The 19,526-nt window shown below is 37.4% G+C and overlaps 1 protein-coding gene across 1 annotated transcript in view; it reads left to right on the forward strand.

Moving 5' to 3' along the window:
- The window catches only part of DNAH14 (dynein axonemal heavy chain 14), a gene marked incomplete at both ends in the record, with an annotated part of 406,864 nt that overhangs the window by 52,972 nt on the left and 334,366 nt on the right, over window positions 1-19,526 (forward strand). The window contains 3 exons of the mRNA XM_080824495.1: window positions 38-169; window positions 10,886-11,136; window positions 16,169-16,298. Of these exons, the coding sequence (XP_080680621.1) occupies window positions 38-169; window positions 10,886-11,136; window positions 16,169-16,298 (513 nt within the window). The remainder of the gene's footprint in view (window positions 1-37; window positions 170-10,885; window positions 11,137-16,168; window positions 16,299-19,526) is intronic.

Raw genomic sequence — 19,526 nt, forward strand, 5'->3', positions numbered from 1 at the left:
ATTTTCCAACACTGAGCATTTTCTGTCATGTCATTAGCTGGATAGGTCTCGAACATACTCTCTAGATGCATTTTGTAAAGAGCAGTTACAGCAAGCTACCCTGGCATTGAAGCAGCTCGAGGATATCAGGCATAAAGCTCTTTGTGAAATCAGAAGTACAGTTTTAAAGGTAATTCTTTATATCCTCTCTTTCTATCCATTTTGAATATACTGGTTAAAGCCATTGCTCCAGATTGCCTCTCTGGGAACAGCGTCGGCAGGGGGCAGGCGGATTGGTTAGCTGCGGGCTGGTGCCACACGGTTCCTGAGTGCAGGGCGTTCTGCAGGGGCTGCGCAGAATGCGAGTACTGACGTGTACAGGTGTGGCCCCTGCTCTCTCGAGGTTCCTGCTCCACCACGGTGCTTTTACAAAAGATCTGTGTCTGTACCTGTTTTGGCTAGCTAACTGAAAGTAATTTAGAGAGAATTTTCACTTTTATGAAAAAAAAGCCAGAAGCAGAAATAGCCTTCAGTGTCCATTTTGCAGTGAGCCATTATGGGGGCAGCACCTGGAGCAGTGAGAGGGCCCCCCCCAGACCCTGTGCCGGGACCCACGCTCAGCATCTCTGTCAAGCCGCTTCTTGGAATTGAACTTTCGATAGATCCTGGGTAGCCCTGAGTTCAAGGCTTTGCTTCTTGACAAGAAAATGAAGTGCGGCTCTTTCACATCAATGAAAGAAGGATCTCTTTCCTCATTGTATTCTGCAGTCACCCTAACCCCACTGAGTCCCGTCATATGGGAAGACTCTGGGACAGTTTGGCCAAGGATCGGATAAATCAAACAGGGATTAACAGCGTATGTCTTGGGGCACATATTCCTCGTAGTCACTCTAGTGTCTCCCATTCAGAAACACCAGGATCTGGTCAGAAATATTTGTTCAGAGATTTCTGTTTAAATAAATGTCAGATAAGAACCCATTAAACCCACTGCCAACCAACCCTGTTGGTTGGTTATTCACCCCATGGAAGTATGCAGATTTAATAAAAATGACAAGATCATAAAACTGAGAATGGGTCCAAACAAAAAAGAGGATATGGGGAATGGAAGTATCAATAAAGCATTGCATCGTTTTTTCCTTCTTTAGGTGCTTTGTCTCCAACAGGGACTCATGCCCTATTTTGACCTGGCTTTTTATTTTATTTAATTTAAATTCAGTTATCCAACATATAGTACATCGTTAGCCTTTGGTGTAGTGGTCAGTGATTCATTAGTTGTGTATAACACCCAGTGCTCATCACATCACATGCCCTCCTTGATGCCCATCACCCAGTTACCCCATCCCCCAACCCTGCTCCCTTTCCACAACCCTCAATTTGTTTCCTAGAGTCCAGAGTCTCTCATGGTTCGGCTCTCTGTCTGTTGACATGGCTCTTTAATCAAGCCAAAGCATGGCTGAGCTGCTCGGTCCCATCCCATGCAGCTACGCAGCATTCCCCATTTCTGGACCAAGTGTAATTAGAAAGCACTGACATTACCTCTCCTATTTTGTTAGGGCATTTTCATGTTGAAATGCTGAGGACCATGATTATCAAGATTTGTGGGCAAGAGAATCTCCTAGGAGGTTTGGTAAAACAAGAGGTCTCGGTTTCAGCCACTGTAGCCAGGGGGGAGTTTACATTTCTGACAAGTTCCTAGGGGTAGCTTGATGCTGCTGGTCCTGGAACCACTTACTCCAGGAATTCCTCCAGGAGAAAACTGACCATTTATTTAAGTGTTCAGACTCAAACTTGATATGTGAATTGACCACACTCTAAGACTATATTTATTTCTTACTATGAATTTCCCTGAGCTTGGCAGAAGCATCAATTTCAGAGAACTTCAGAGCTATCTGTTAGAAATAAAGTCACAATTTCAAATGCAGATTTTTTTAAAAAAGATTTTATTTATTTGACACGGAGAGAGAGAGAGAGATCACAAGCAGGCAGAGAGGCAAGCAGAGAGAGAGAGGGGAAGCAGGCTCTCTGCTGAGCAGGGCCCGATGTGGGGCTCAATCCCAGGACCCTGAGACCATGACCTGAGCCAAAGGCAGAGGCTTTAACCCACTGAGCCACCCAGGCGCCCCTAAGATGCAGATTTTAACAAATAATGAATCATGCTTTAAGTTTCAATGGCTGTATACTTTAAGAAGAATTTGAATTATTAAGCATTTCTCCTATCAAATTTCACCATTCACAAAATTTTGGAAATGATGGACACTTCCATCATGTTACGTAATTGCTATTACTTTTTTGCAGTGAGAACATTTAAAGCAAAGAAAACCATCAACAAAATGAAAAAGCAACCTATTGAACTGGAGAAGATGTTTGCAAACAATGTATCTGAAAAGGGGTTAATATCCAAAATATATAAAGAACTTGTACAACCCAGCACCAAAACCCCCTAAAAATCCAATTAAAAAATGGGCAGAGGACCTAATAAGCATTTCCCCAAAGAAGACATAGAGATGGCCAATAGACATATGAATGCTCAAATCACTCATCCTCAGAGAAAGGCAAATCAAGGCCACAGTGAGGTATCATCTCATACCTGTCAGATTGGCTAATATCAAAAAGACAAAAATAGGGGTGCCTGGGTGGCTCAGTGGGTTAAAGCCTCTGCCTTCAGCTCAGGTCATGATCCCAGGGTCCTGGGATCGAGCCCCACATCGGGCTCTCTGCTCAGCGGGGAGCCTGCTTCCCCCTCTCTCTGCCTGCCTCTCTGCCTACTTGTGATCTCTGTCTGTCAAATAAATAAATAAAAATTCTTTAAAAAAAAAAAAGACAAAAATAACAGTGTTTGCAAGGATACGGAGAAAAAGGGAACCTCTGTGCACTCTTGGTGGGAATATATATGGTGGTGCAATCACTATGGAAAACAGTAGGGAAACCTCCCTACTGTTTAATTAAGGTTTAATTAAAACCTCTCTACTGTTGGGGCGCCTGGGTGGCTCAGTGGGCTAAAGCCTCTGCCTTCGGCTCGGGTCATGATCCCAGGGTCCTGGGATCGAGCCCCACATCGGGCTCTCTGCTGCATAGCAGGGATCCTGCTTCCTCCTCTCTCTCTGCCTGCCTCTCTGCCTACTTGTGATCTCTGTCTGTCAAATAAATAAATAAAATCTTTAAAAAAAAAAAAACCTCTCTACTGTTTAATTAAGAATAAAAATACCATATGATTCAGTAATTCCACTACTGGGTTATCTACCCAAAGAAAATGAAAACACTAATTTGAAAAGATGCATGCACACCTATGTTTACTGTGGTATTACTTACAATAGTGAAGATATGGAAGCAACCTAAATGTCGGCTGATAGACGAATGAATAAAGGTGTGGTACATACACACAATGAAATATTACTTGGCCATGGAAAAGAATGGCATTTTACCATTTACAACAACATGAATAAGACCCAGAGGGTACTATGCTAAGTGAAATAAGTCAGACAGACAGATACTATATGGTTTCATTTATATGTACAGTCTAAAAAAATGAATAAACAAACAGATTCGTAAATCTATAAAACAAATTAGTGGTTTCCAGAGGGAAGGGGCTTTGGGAATGGGCAAAATAGGTGAAGGGGATTAAAAGGTACAAATGTCCAGTTATAAATAAAATATGGAGATGAAGAGTATAGTATAGGGAATATATGTTGTAATAATATTATATGGTGAGAGATGTTAGAACATTTATTGTGGTGACTGTAATACTGTATAGAATTGTCAAATCTTTAGGTGGTGTACCAGAGACAACTACAACATTGTATGTCAACTGTACTTTTATTTTTAAAAATTGCAGTTTTCAGTGTGTGGATCTTTTAACCTTCTTGGTTACTATTCCTATGTATTTTATTTTTTGTTTTTATTTGTTTTATTAAGAATGAGATTGTTTTCTTTATTTCTTTTTCAGGTTATTTTGTTGCTATAGAAATGCAATAATTTCTGTATCTTGATTATTAGTTTTAGTATATTTTTGGTGAATCTTTTAAGATTTTCTACATATAAGATTGTATCATCTGAAAACAGAGAAAATTTTACTTCTATTTTTCTGATTCAGGTACAATTTTTTTTTTTTTTTTTTGCCTGATTACTCTTGCTGGTCTTCCAGTACTGTTTAATAGAAGTGGAGAGACTGGGCACCCTTGTCTTGTTTCTGATCTTAGAGGAAAAACTTTCAACTTTTCACCATTGGGTATGATGATGTTAGCTGTGAACTTGTCATGTATGGTCCTTAATATGTTGAGGTATGTTCCTTCTCTACCCAATTTGTTGAACATTTTTATCATCAAAGAATGTTGTATTGTGTCAAATGCTTTTTCTGCATCTATTGAGATGATCATGTGATTTTTATCCTTCTGTTAATGGGATATGTCTTATTTACCGATTTGTGTGTATTGAACCATCCTTGCATCCAAGAGATATATCCTGCCTGATTATAGGATGTAATCCTTTTAATGTGCTGTTGAATTGGGTTTGCTAGTATTTTGTGGAGAATTTTTGCATCCATAGTCATCAGGGATATTGGTCGGTAGTTTTCTTGTGGTGTTCTTATCTAGCTTTGGTATCAGTTTAATGCTCTAAAATGAGTTTGGGAGTGTGTGCCCTCTTCAGGGATTTTGGAAGAATTTAAACAAGAATGACATTAATTCTTCATTAAATGTTTGGTAGAATTTGCCAAGGAAACCAAATAGTCTTGGATTATTCTTTGTTGGGAAGTTTTTGGTTACTGATTTAGTGTCCTTAATTGTTATTTGTGCTTCCTGATTCAGACTTGGTAGGTTCTATGTTTCTAGTAATTTATCTGTTTCTTCTAGGTTAACCAATTTGTTGGCATATAACTGTTCATAGTTGTATCTTTTGATTGGAGAATTCAATCCAATTTTTTTAGAATGATAATTGATAAGTAAGGACTTACTAACACCTTCTTATGTTTTCTGGCTGTTTTGTAGTTCCCTGTTCCTTTCTTCTTCTCTTGATGCTTTCCATTGTGAATTGATGATTTTCCATAGTGCTGTATTTTGATTCTCTTTATATTTTGTGAATCTCCTATAGCTTTTTGCTGTGTAGTTATTATGAGGGTTACATAAAACATCTTCTAGATACCAATCTATTTTATATTGATAACTTTGATCACAACAAAACTCTACCATTTTATTCTCCCTCCTTCTATGTTTTTGTTGACATAATTTACCCATAATTTGTATGTCCATTAACATTAATGTTAGTGGAGCTATAGTTCTTTTTAATACTCTTGTTCTTTAACTTTTACATGGCAGTCAGTGTTTAATACCCCACTGTATTACATTTTTAGAGTATTCAAACTCTGAATGTGTTCTTTCCTTTATCACTCTCTTTTTACAATCTAGCACCTTTTCATTTCAGCTTGAACAATACTTTCCATCATTTCTTGTAGGGCAAGTCTAGTGGTAAGGAATTCCTTCAGCTCTTGTTTGTCTGGGAAGGTCTTTAGTGCTCCTTCATTTGTTAAGGACAGTTTTACTGCATAAGTTATGCTTCATTGGCAGTATTTTCCCCAGCTCTTTGAGTATATCTTCCCACTCTCTCCTGGGCTATAAAGTTTCTACTCAGAAATCTGCTGATGGCCTTATGGGAATTCCCTTGTAAGTTACAAATATTTTTTTCCCTCCTCTCCTGGATGAAAGATTTTGTCCTTGTCTTTGATTTTTTGACAGTGTTATTCTGTGTTCTGGAGAGGATCTCTTTGATTTTGTCTAGTGGCTTGTGAGTTTCATGAACTTGGTTATACAAGTCTCTCTCCAGATTTGGAAAGTTAACATTTTCTTTACAAAAACTTTCTGTCCTTTTCCCATCTCTTTTCCTTCTTGGACCTTCAATAATTCAAAAATTGATTTGTTACTTAGTATCCAATAGATTATGTAGGCTTTCTTCACTCTTTTGAGTCATTTTTCTTTTATCTCTGGTTCGATAATACAAATTGATCTGTCTTGTAGTTCACTTATGTTTTCTTACACTTTGTGAAGTCTGCTGTTGAAGCTTTCTGTTGAATTCTTCATTCAGTTATTATATTTTTAACTCCAAATATCTTTTTGTTTCTTTTTTACGTTTTCTCTTTTTGAGCATCTCATTTTGTTTGTATTGTTTTCCTGATATCATTAAATTATTTATCTGTGTTCTGTTCTTGTAGATCTCTGAGCATCTTTTTTTTAAGGTTTTATTTAAATTCTAGTTAGTTAACATATAGTGTAATACTGGTTTCAGGAGTAGAATTTAATGATTCATCACACATAAAACACCCAGTGCTCATCACAAGTGCCCTCCTTAATAGCCATCACCCATTTAGCCCAACCCCCCACCCATTTCCCTCCATCAACCCTCAGTTTGTTTTCTATGGTTAAAAGTCTCTTTATGGGGGTGCCTGGGTGGCTCAGTGGGTTAAAGCCTCTGCCTTCAGCTCGGATCATGATCCCGGGGTCCTGGGATTGAGCCCCACATCGGGCTCTCTGCTCAGCGGGCAGCCTGCTTCCTCCTCTCTCTCTGCCTGCCTCTCAGCCTACTTGTGATCTCTGTCTGTCAAATAAATAAATAAAATCTTTTAAAAAAAAAAGTCTCTTTATGGTTTGCCTCCCTCTCTTTTTTTCCCCTTTCCTTATGTTCATCTGTTGTTTCTTAAATTCCACATATGAGTGAAATGACAGTATTTGTCTTTCTGTGACAGACTTATTTTGTTTAGCATAATAAACTGTAGCTCTATCCACATCATTGCAAATGGCAAGATTTTGTTCTTTTTAATGGCTGAGTAATATTCCTATATATGTGTATATGTATATATTTATATACACACACACACACATCACATCTTTATTCATTCATCTGTCAATGGACACATATATATCCCATCTTCTTTATCCAGTCATCTGTCTATGGATACCTGAGCTCTTCCCATATTTGGCTTTTGTTGATAATGCTGCTATAAATATTGGAGTACATGTGCCTCTTTGAATTGGTATTTTTGTATCCTTGAGCAAATACCTAGTAGTTAAATTGCTGGGTCGTAGGATAGCTCTATTTTAACTTTTTGAGGACCCTCCATACTCTTTTCCAGAGTGGCTGCACCAGTTTGCATTCTCACCCACAGTGTCAGAGGGTTCCCCTTTTCCTGCATCTTCACCAACATCTCTAGTTTCTTGTGTTTTTTATTTTAGCCATTCTTACCGGTATGAGGTGATAATCTCATTGTGGTTTTGATTTGCATTTCCCTGATGATGAGTGATGTTGAACATCTTTTCATGTGTCTGTTGGCCATCTGGATGTCTTCTTTGGAAAAATGCCTATGCATGTCTTCTGCCCATTTCTTAACTGGATTTTTTTTTTGTTTTTTGGGTGTTGAGTTTAATAAGTTCTTTATAGATTTTGGATACTAACCCTTTATCAGATAGGTCATTTCCAAACATCTTCTTCCATTCTGTAGGTTACCTTTTAGTTTTGTTGTTTCCTTTGCTGTGCAGTTTTTTATCTTGACAAAGTCCTACTAGTTCATTTTTGCTTTTGTTTCCCTTGCCTCTGGAGACATGTCTAGCAAGAAGTTGTTGTGGCCGAAGTTGCAGAAGTTGCTGCCTATGTTCTTCTATAGGATTTTGATGGATTCCTGTCTCACACTTAGGTCTTGCATCCATTTTGAACTTTTTTGTGTATGGTGTAAGAGAGTGGTCCAGTTTCATTCTTCTGCATGTTTCTGACTTGTTTTCCCAACACCATTTGCTGAAGAGACTGTGTTCTTTCTACTGAATGTTCTTTCCTGCTTTGTTGAAGATTAATTGACCACAGAGTTGAGCATCCATTTCTGGGATCTCTATTCTGTTGCATTGATCTGTGTGTTTGTTTTTGTCTTTGAGCATTTTTGGAATAATTAATTTGAATTCTTTGTTGGAAATCCTTGGATATCCATTTCTTTGGGGTCAGTGACTGAGTTTTACTTTGGTGGACTCATGTTTCCCTGATTTTCTGTGATCCCTGTAGCCTTGTAAAGGTATCTGTGCATTTGAAGAAAGAGTCACTTCCTCCAGACACTAAGACCTGCCTTTGATAAGGGAATAATTTCACTGTAAGTAGGGCATGCTGGAGCATCTGGGATCCTGGAGCTAGTGGCACAGGGTGCCAGATGTGGGGCTGTGTAACTGCACCAGGTCCTGGGGCATCACGATGTGTCTTTGCTTGGGCCTCTGGGGACCACAGCATTGGCAGCTCTGTGGTCCTTGGCAAATACTATGGAGGCCTGCAGTGGCTGTGAGGGTTTTCCATAGTGGCTCCAGGTCCAATGGCTAGGGACCACGGCTGGTGGTTGTGGTGGCTGGAACTGGTGGGTGTACACATATGGCTGTTCAGGTCATCTGCAGGTTTCTCTATTGTGGCAAGGGCTAGTTGGAGACATGCATGCTGGTAAAGGTCAGGGTAAGCAACAAGGACCAGGCCAGCTGTGGGTGCATTTGGTAGCTGTTGGCACCTGGCTGTCATCATGTACTACTGTGGCTGTTGGGTCACACCACTGTACATGGCATTCAAGGCCAGTGACAGGTGTTAGGCCAGCAGTGTGCAAATGCACAACTGAGGAAATAGCCCCAAGAATGTGCATGGTGGGGGTCATTCATGGGGGTCTAGGCAGGTGTCTTGTCCTCATGCACCTGCAGAAACCAGGGCTGGCTGACAGTGTGGTTCCCAGGCTCTGGTGGGGATGGAGAAGGGAGGGGACAGAGATGGACTTAGGCAGCTGGCATCGGTGAGCACAAATACCTGTGTGTCAAGAGCTAGTGGGATCTGCTGGGGGTCTGCAGCAGCTGTGCTGCCTACCGAGGCCGCCTTTAGTGGCAAAACCTACTGCATTTTTATGTTGAGCAGGTCACTGGGAACGGGGATCACTCCTGCATGGCTGCAATAGGCAGTATGTGTTTTTCTCCCTTGTTTTAGCCATCTCTGTCCATCTCAGCTTTGCTGGTCTGGGCAGGGCAAAATGGAAGTGGGGCCTTTGTTCAGTGCCCCGAAGTCCAGAGAAGCCAGTTGCTCACTCTGCTCTTCTTTCCCGATGAGGGCAACTCTTTCTAGCTTGGTGCTGAGCAATGCCAGCTGGGGATGGGATGATATGGGTGAATTAAAGCTGTCTTCTCTTTTCACGTAGCTATTCTCAGGACTTCTGTTTCACTGTGTTGCGGATGTTTCTTCAGTGGACTCCAGAGCTCTTCCAGAACGGGTTTTGTTCATGGACACCTGTCTTACTTGTTGATCCTTGTTGAGGGCAGGGGCTGGGCTTTCCTACAGTGCCATTTGGGTGATTTTGTAAACCTGAAATATGTGATGACTAAGTGGCCAAACTCTAGGCAGCACACCAGAATTGGCTGGTGGGATGGCGATGGGGGGCTCTTACTAAATATTGATATCTGGGACCGCCCTAGGCCAATTAGAGTTTCTAATGATAGAGCCTCAGCTCAGCAGGTGGATCTAAAGTACGGCTGGGTTAAAAAGGGTTCTGGGCATGGGTGGGGACTGCCCAGACACAGCACGGGCACCACAGAACTGACGGGATGAAAGCCGAAAGCTGCCATCAGCCTTGGGATATGCCTGACCCAGAATAGAGCCTCTGATGGGAGAGAATATCTACCTAGCTGCCTGTCGGTTTCAGAATCTCCATCAGCCTCAGAATAGTCCATAAAAAGGCCAGCATTACCAGGATACTACTGTATACTTTTATACTGATACAGTTACTGAGCTATTTAAAATTCTTTTAGTACCAGTGCTAAAAATCCTTATTTTGAAAAATTAATAGACTCTGCCTCACTGTTTTATCAATTGAAATGCATTTTGCACATAAAGTTTTCAAATCATGTGGCCTATCCTGGAAAAACATGACCTTTTCAATAAATACATAATCTTTTAACAAAGTCAGTATTTCATTTGTCAGGCCCAGCATAGCTGGGCCCAGTTAAGAACTACATCACCGTGGTAAACCATTCCTCCAGAGAATCAACCAGTACTGGAAAAAAAAAAAACTTGTCAAATTGATAATCAACTGAACTAATTCATTTAAAAAAGAAAAAATACAAATTGAAAAAAAAGAGATATGAAGAGAGGCAACATAAATAAATGCAGTTGTGTTTTTAAAAATTAGAAAACAATTTGGAAATGATATTTAAGTATCAATGGAGCAAAAAATAAGAATGAATAGATGAATAAATATTGGAAATATTTTTAGAATTTTAAAGGTCCATCAATAATAAAAAAATGTTTATGTGTCTAAAAAGAACCATTTGCCCAACTATGGGATTATTTTAGAGAGCACAATTTGGAAGTCCTGATGGCCATTCCCCAGTAACATACTATGTCAGTTGTCTTAAGAGATACATTATTTAAAGGGTAAAACTCTAACATTGGATTTGATGAATTTAATTTTTTTTCTTAATTCTGTATTATATTATTATATGTGTGTTAAAAACAAAAAAAGGAGTCAAATTGCTATAGCCTAGCAAAAGAGAGGCAGTATTGGGCTGGATTTTAGGAAGTCTAGCATTTATACTTGACTCCTGCCCCCCATTGTTTGCTCTGTCTCCAATGGTGTACTTGAGGAGGAGGGTCCCTCTATGTAGGAGTGCTTAGAAATCATTGCTATGTCCTTCCTGTCTGCGTTCCATAAACTTATATCTTCATAAGTGAGACCCCAAACTTCAAAGGCTTCTTTTTGTCACCTTGTTTAAATACAGTGCAACCATAAAATTTTCATGAAAATTGTCATAATAGTGTATAGTTGCAGTGTTGTTCAGACTAATGAAAATACTATACATTAGTAATCATGCTGTATTAACATAAGAAATTATCCCTTGTTTCTCAAATGTTTATTGAACTGTAGGTGGCAGAAAAGAAAGAAATTAAAGAATACTTTGAGTCAAACCTCTCTGAAGATGACACTGTACATTTCAAGCTGCCTAAATATCGACGTTTATTAGAAGCTGTTCTGAGGTTTCTGCTGCTGGTTGACTACATATTTCAGGAACTCATCCGTAAACTAATGAATACTGCAGTCACACTACTTTTGGAATTATTTAATAATTCTGCTAGAATGCCATTTTCAAGGGAAAAAAAGAATGAAGATCTCATTAAGTAAATCAAAATTTTTTTACTTATAAAAGGGATTTGTGATCACAATGTAATATATTATCACTTATGGAGGAAATATCCAATAATTTAAGCTAGAATTTGAAAATTCTCCTCATAGCAAATTATATGTACTCAGTTTTTGCAAGTATCTGAACCTCTTATCTGTTAATACTTTCATTAATATTGTGCATAACATTTAAGAAAATTTCCTTCCCCCCAAAAAATATTCTGCATAGGCTAGGTTGCTATGTGACCTATATGATGCCCAGTGAGTTTTGAAATTCAGGTAATGAATAATAATCTTAGTGTAAGTATGTCCCAAATATTACCTATACTAAAAATCACTGTTTATCTTGGAATTCAGTTTTAATTTGGTGTTCTATATTAGTTTGCTAAATCTGGCAATCCTATATATAGGTATGCTGTATCTTTAAAGTTCAGAACTAGTTCTTAAAAAATCATTTGTGAGAATGATTCCGGCAGTAGCCACAAGGTTTGACTTGCATTTGAGGCAATTCTAAGTATCTATTGAAAACAAAATGTTTTCATCTTAAAAAAAATTTATTTATTTGATAGAGAGAGAGAGAGAGAGCGCGCATGCATGCATACTCACAGAAAGGGAGAAGGAGAAGCAAACTTCCACCGATCAGAGAGCCTTATGCTGGGCTCGATCTCAGGACCCTGAGATCATGACCCAAGCTGAAGGTAGATGCTTAACTACCTGAGCCACCCAGGTGCCCCGTATTTTCACCTTATATTTAAATACTAATGTTGAAGCATTTTTCTTATTTTCCACAACTGGATCTATCACTGTAATTTGTGAACCATGGAATATGAATTGACACTGTAGAATACTTTATGTTCAAACTGTCAGAATTTAGCAATATCATTTTAAGTCAAATCAGAATTTCAGTATTAGAGTTAGTGAAAAATAAATTCATAAAATTTTGAAGACTCTTAAAGATAATATACTGTTTTTCTAATTTGTTACTGAATCCAACAGAGCTCAAATCACTTCTCTGAGGCCTCATAAGTACTTTAAGTCAGTGCTAGGACTTTAACCAATATAAGAGCACAACTATTTAGTAGTAATAGCACATTAGAATTGTATTTCTCCTAAAACTACAGGTGTGTGTTTATCTGTGTGTTTGTGTGTTTAGAAGAAGTTTTTAATTTTGAACATAATTTTTTAAAAGATATTATAGTTAATTCATCATATAAAAGAAAATTTGGAAAACAGAAATTACCTTAATTCTATCACTTAAATACAATGTCTTATTATTTTGGTATAATTTCTCCTAGACTTTTCCTATGTATTTTTCTCTTGTAATCTTAGTGTACTATTTCATAGTTCATTTTAAAAATACAGCATCTCATGTATGTGTGTATATATATGCATATGTATATGTAAATTTATATATTTTAATGTTATAGGAGGAATATGTGTGTAGTGGTTCAAGTACATATGTTTTTGGAGTCATACCACCTGCGTTTTAATCCCTGTTTCATCTCTGACATATTGCGTAACTTAGGTTAGCTAGTAATAGTAAGCAAAGAAACATAAATAAAATCTTTAGACCTCAGTTTCCTCATCTGTAGACTAGAGATAACAATTATACCTATACATAATGTTGTTTGAGAATAAACAGAGTAAATGCCTGCTGAGTAGGAGCTATCATTATTTAATCTGTTTCTGTTGACCTTCTTAATAGTATTGGTTTGTGTTTCCATAGTGACTAGTGATGTACATCCTTTCATATGATTATTGGCTATTTGTGTATTTTCTCTGAAGAAATGTCTTTTCATGTCCTTTGTCCATTTCTCAATCATGTTGTCTTTTTATTGTTAAGTTATAAAGAGTTTTTAAGATATATTTTGGGTACAAGACCCCTGTTATTACCATATAATAGATTATTTGCAAAAATTTTCTCCCATTCTCTGGGTCTTTTCAATTTCTTGATAGTATCCTTTGGAGCGAAAGTATTTAGTTTTGAAAAAGGCCAATTTATTTTTCCTTTAATTGTACTTTAAGTGTCATATCTAAGATCATTGCTTAATGTAGGGTCATGAAGACTGATAGCTATATTGTAAGATTTTCAGTTTTAGCTCCTACATTCAGATCTTTGATTCATTTTGTTTTAATTTTTGTATACAGTGTGTGGTAAGGGTCTTAAATTCATTCTTTCCCTTATGGATGTCCAGTTGTCCCACCACAACTTATTGAAAGGCTCTTTCTCCATTGAATGGTCTTGGCACACTTGCTGACAGTCAGTTGACCATAGATGTGTGGGTTTATTTTTTGGACTCTAAATTTCATTCACTTGATCTGTATGTCTGTCCTTATGCTGGTACTGCACTGTCTTGATTATTATAGCTTTGTAGTAAGTTTTGAAATTGGAAAGTGTGAGTCTTCCAACATTGTTCCTTTCAACATGGTTTTGGCTCTTCTGGCTGTCTTGCATTTACATATGAATTGTAGAATAAGAGTGCCAATTTCTGGAAAAAAAAAAGGTAGCTGGATTTATATTGGGATTGCATTGAATCTGTGGATAAAAAAGGGGAGCATTTCCATTTTGATAGCATAAAGTTTTCCAATCCATGAATGTGAGATTGTCTTGCCATTTATATAGGTAGTCTAATTTCTTTCAGTGGTCTTGTTTTTCAGTGTATATGTTATACTTCTTTTATTTATTCTTAAGTATTTTATTCTTTTTGATGCTGTTATAACTGGAATTAATTTTTTAAATTTTGCTTTGGATTATTAATTGCTAGTGTATTGAAATATAGCTGGTTTTTGTATATTGATCTTGTATCCAGCAATCTTACTCAACTTGTCTATGAGTTCTCGGCTTGTTTATTTGTTTGTTTTTGCTCCTTTGGATTTTCTCTGCAGGATCATGACACCTGCAAAGAGAGATAGTTTTACTTCTTTTTTGTCCAATCTTACATCTTTTATTGCTTTTTGTTGCCTAATCGCCCTGGCTAGAATCTTCAGTACAATGTTACTAGAAGCGGCAAGAGTGAACATTCCTGTTTTATTCCTGATCTCAGAGGGGAAACTTTGGTCTTTTTTTTTTCATTGTTAGCCATGGGTTTTTTGCAGGTGCTTTTTATTAGGTTGAGGAAATTTCCTTCTATTGTTAGTTTACTGTTTTTACATGAAATGTTGGATTTTGTTAAATGCTATTTTTCTGTGTCAGTTGAAATGGGTTTTTTTTTAATGCTACTAATGTGGTATAGTACCTTAAATTAAATATACACATTTTTATACATTGTACCACCCTTGCATTCTTGGGATAAATTCCACTCAATTATGGTATAGAATCCTTTGTATATGCAGCTAGATTGAGTTTGCTGGTATTTTGTTGAGGAATTCTGTGTCTCTGTTGATAAAGGATAAAGGATATTGGTCTGTAGTTTTCTTGTGATGTCTTTGTTTGGTTCGGGTTCCAGGAAAATAGTGGGCTTGTAGAATGAACTGGTATAATTTCTTCCTTAGATGTTTGACAGAATTCACAAGAAAACCTGCCTGGGTTAGGGGATTTCTATTTTGAAAGCTTAACGAGTTGTTTCTTAAATTTCTTTAATAGATGTGGTCCTATTCAAATTGTCTATTTCTCTGATTTTTATGAGGGTATGTGGAAAGATTTTCTTAAATGTTCTTAAATTTTCAGCCATTATCTTCTGCCGGAAATTCCTAACAGGTTTGTTTTCTACCTTATTTTTCACCTTAAATTGAGATGTCTATCATATGGTTTGATAACTACTTTCTAACTCCATCTGATAGTTTCTGTCTTTTGATTAAGAAATTGAATCTATTCACACTTAGTAGTAAGCGGTATGCTTTGCTTTTATTCCTTCCATTTCACTTATGCTTATTATTTGTTTTACTTTGTTCTTTTTTCTCTTTTCCTTTCAGTTTTCTCATTTTTGTTGATTCAGTCAGATGACTCTTAATTCCCAATTCCTCCCTCTACCTCCTTGTTTTAGTGTTTCTTATGCTTTTCAGTTGATGAATTTTCCATCTTCCTAATAATAATGACTTAAATTTTATTTCCCTATTAGCATATATATGTAAATCTTCACTTTTCCATAAAAATGCTTCATCTTTTTATTTCCCCCAGTTAACAATCATAGAATATTTTGCTGAAGTGAAACATGATTTTTTTATTGTAGTAAAATATAAGAAATAGAATTCAGTACCATTAAGCACATTCACAACGTTGGGCAACCATCACCATATCCATTTCCAGAACATTTTCATCATCCTAAACTGGAACTCTCTGTGCAGTATACAATAACTCTTCATTCCCTGTGCATGGCCCTCTTCCTCCTACCAAGCCTTGTGACCTCTAATATACGTCCTGTCTCCATGAATTTACCTGTTCTAGGTCCCTTAGTCAGTGGAGTACTCATACCATATTTGCTTAGTAAAATGTTTTCAGGGTTCATTCATGTTGTAACACATATGAGAATTTCTTTCCTTTTTAAGGTTAGATAATAATCCAGTATGTATATACCACATTTTACTTATCTACTGTATCTCTACTGATGGACATTTGGGGTTGTGTTCACCTTTTGCTATTGTAAATTATGTTGTTATGAACAGGGATGTGTAAATTTCTGTTTGAGACCTTGTTTTCAATTCTTTTGTGTATTTGCCCTGAGGTGGAGTTGCTGGATCCTATGCCATTCCACATTTTACCTCTCTGAGGCATTTCCTGCTGTTTTCCACTGTAGCTACCCTAGCTTGATTCCCAACAGCAAGTGCCAGGGCTCTAATCTTCACTAACACTTACTGCTTCCCTCATTTAGAAAATAGTAGCCATCCTAACTGGTGCAAAGTTATAGCTCACTGTGGCCTGGATTTGTAGTTCCCTGATGATAAGTGATGCTAAGCATCTTACCTTGTACTGATTGACCATCTGTACATATCTTCTTTGGCAGAATGTCTAATTATTTAGGTGTTGTAGATATTAATAAGATACAAAAGTTTAGAAAGACCATGTTTTTTTCTTCTTATTTCTTAATCTAGATTATACAAGAATGTCTTTTCTGTCACTGAAAAGATAACAGATGATTATGAAGAATTTGTTGATGATTCAGACTTACGTGTCACTTCTGTTTTAAAGTCAGAAGTAAAAACAGAAGCGGATATTAACGAGGTAAAATGGTCTTTGAAAAATATAAGCATAGATTTTTGGTGTAAAATGAATAAGTTTGGGAATTTAAAATATGATTTATGATCATTCACAATCTCTTGCATACACACGTGCATGCACACACACACACACATGCACACACACAGAGACATCCCTCCTACTATGGAAAGCTATAATTACACTTAATGCAATTGGTTCATTTGTTCATGCATTACTGAGTACTTACTATTTACCAGTCGCTGAGCTAGGCACTGGGCTACAGCAGTGGGCAGAACAAGCCCCTGGCCTCTTGGAGTTTATATTCTGCCAAGAGAGAAGATAATGAAGCGATGGGTGCTATGAAGAAAACCAAAGGAAGATAAGGGAATGCAGAGTGATACTCTATCCTGCTTTACACGGGAATGGTTAGGAGATACCACCCTTTTTAAAGTAGCAGCAACTCCATTTAGCCCCCCACTACTGTATACCTCTGTTTGCTGTTCTTCAGAGTACTTTTTTCATTGTTATTAACCCAAAAATGACCCAAGACAAATATGAAAAATCTTGACAGAATCCTAGAAAAATTTCCATTAGGAAATCTTTTCTTGCCATGAAGAATTATATCCCACCCCACTCCAACACAGTATTTTACTGGGATTAAACTTTATGTGGTAGATGCTTGTCTTGTTTGGCAAAAGCAGCATTTTTATGAGATAGCACTGTATATAATATGTATACTTGACACATTTTTTCCTTTAAAAAATATTTTAAGTACGTTTGGTAAAAAGGGAAAATGTCTACATTTTTTGTTTTAATTTGTGTTTCTCTTATTAGTAGTGTATTTTAAAAAATAGGTTATTGGATATTTTTGCTCATTAATCTCCTGGATTGATTTTTCTTATTATTTTGTAGGAATTCTTCACATCTATATTGCCGTTATCTTTTCCTATTAGATGGCTTGTTATTTTTATTCCCTTTTAATGTATTATTATCCATAATTCTTTTCTAAGATTTGTTTATTTGAGAGAGAGAGAGAGAGAATGAGCAGGAGTAGGGGTGGAGGCAGAGAGGAGAAGAGAGAGAGAGAAGCAGACTCCTGCTGAGTGTGGAGCCTGACAACAAGGCTCCGTCTGAAGACCCCAAGATCATGACCTGAGCCAAAATCAAGAGTCAGACACTTAACCAACTGAACCACCCAAGCACCTCTGTTACCAATAATTCTTAATTTCAATGTAATAGAATTTATCTGTCCCCTTATTTGTGTTCATGTTTGAAATTATTTACCATTCTGACTCATAAATATATTCTTTATTTTTTTATTTTTTAGATTTTATTTATTTATTTGACAGAGAGAGAGAGAAACACAGCAAGAGAGGGAACACAAGCAGGGGGAGTGGGAGAGGGAGAAGCCGGGTTCCCGCTGAGCAGGGAGCCCGACGCAGGGCTCAATCCCAGGACCCTGGGATCATGACCTGAGCCGAAGGCAGATGCTTAACAACTGAGTCACCCAGGTGCCCCATTCTTTATTTTCTTATAAAAGCTCTGGAGTCCATCCTTCCATTTGTTTCTAAATCTGTGTGTAGTGTATGTTAGGGTTCATTTTCGCTTATTTCTGTATGAGTGACTGTTACTCAGGCACAGTTTCTTTACATCTTTTCCCTGCTGATCTGCACAGCGGCTCTTTCTTTATCATATGCCTCCATACACATGTGTCTTCTGTTTCCAGACTATTACCCTGTCTCGATCTATTTGCCGGTTAGTGCTGATCCTGCACCAGATGAATGGCACAGCTTTGAGATAAGTCGTCTCCTTTTCTAAGAGTGTCTTGTCTAGTCTCAAACATTTGCATTTCCATATACATTTTAGAATCAGACCCTGCTTGGATTTTCATTGAAATTGCCTAGAAGATGGAAAGAGTTAATATTTTATGATATTGAGTCTTCCCATATGATTGTGCAATTTATTTGTCTTCTTTAATGTCTTTCAGTATCTTTTATAATTTTTCCCATAAAAATCTTGTGTATTGTGTGTGTGTGTGTGTGTGTGTGTGTGTATTTAGCCTGTATGTGCTTTATCGCTCCAGCCTGTACTCCAAGGGAATTGTTATTTTAGTTGCTTCTAGTAGTTCTTTATGAACACTTTAGAATAGAAATATTTTTTAGATAAAAAACATGCACTGCTTTAATTTTTTCCTTAGGATTAACATTAAATCAGCACTATGGACCTTTTTATGGTTTTCCATTTGCATTGCATAGTGTATCTTTAGACAAGGTTACACCAATTTCTATTAAAGACTGCCTTTTAAATGTATCCTATTTTATACTGGCTGTTGCTTATTGACAGTTGAAATCTGGGATTAACTGGTCTTAATTTTTGCTTATTACTCCTAATTTTGGATACTCTTCTTATGCTCATTAGCCATTTGTATTTCTCATTTTTATGAATTTTTTATTTTCTTTCCCATTTTTCTGATAGAATTTTTTTTCTTACTGAATTACAGAACTATTTATAAAATACAAACCATACCCATTTGTTATACCATGAAAATGTAAATCTTAATGCATTATTTTTTGTGTGCATTCTTCAATCCACCCTCCATAGCTCACAGTGAATTTTTTTTGCAATAAATTATTGGTTACTGGAATATTCGGATGTCAGTGCAACACTGCACCTGTACATGTTCTCACTCAAAATTGTCAGGACTTGTGTCACATATCGGTGGGTCTGGGTCCAGATCTCACAGTGACGTGCCACTAAATGCCCTCAGCGTGGGACGTGTCCCCCAGCTGCTGGGAGTGTTGTCAGCAGATAGCCTTTAGCTGTCCATTTTTTCAGACATGGCTTCAAGTGCAGCCCTCTTATTCAAGGTCATGCCTCTTTTGGGGGGAGACCCACATGCAATGAACAATTGTGACAAGGGTATAAAAAATTCTGAAAGGCTGTTCCAGCTCCTGAACTCCCCATGGCTTGGCTGAGTCTGTGGTGTGGCCTGTGTAACAGCCCAGCCTTCCCCTCTACCCACCCTGCTTGCTTTCTCTCCTTCCACACATATTGACCCAGGCTCATTCCTTAATGTTTATGTCCTGCCTGTCTCAAGTTGGCTTCCCAGGGAACCCAGTCTATATACACACATAAACACAAGAATGCTTGTAATTTATCGTTTCTGATTGTTACATAGTATTCTGATTATTACATAGTATATACATATTCCAGTTTTCTTCTTTGAATTGCATATTGATACTCTTGAACAGT

Source organism: Martes martes (assembly GCF_963455335.1).
Source record: "Martes martes genome assembly, chromosome: 15".
Lineage (NCBI taxonomy): Eukaryota > Metazoa > Chordata > Mammalia > Carnivora > Mustelidae > Martes > Martes martes.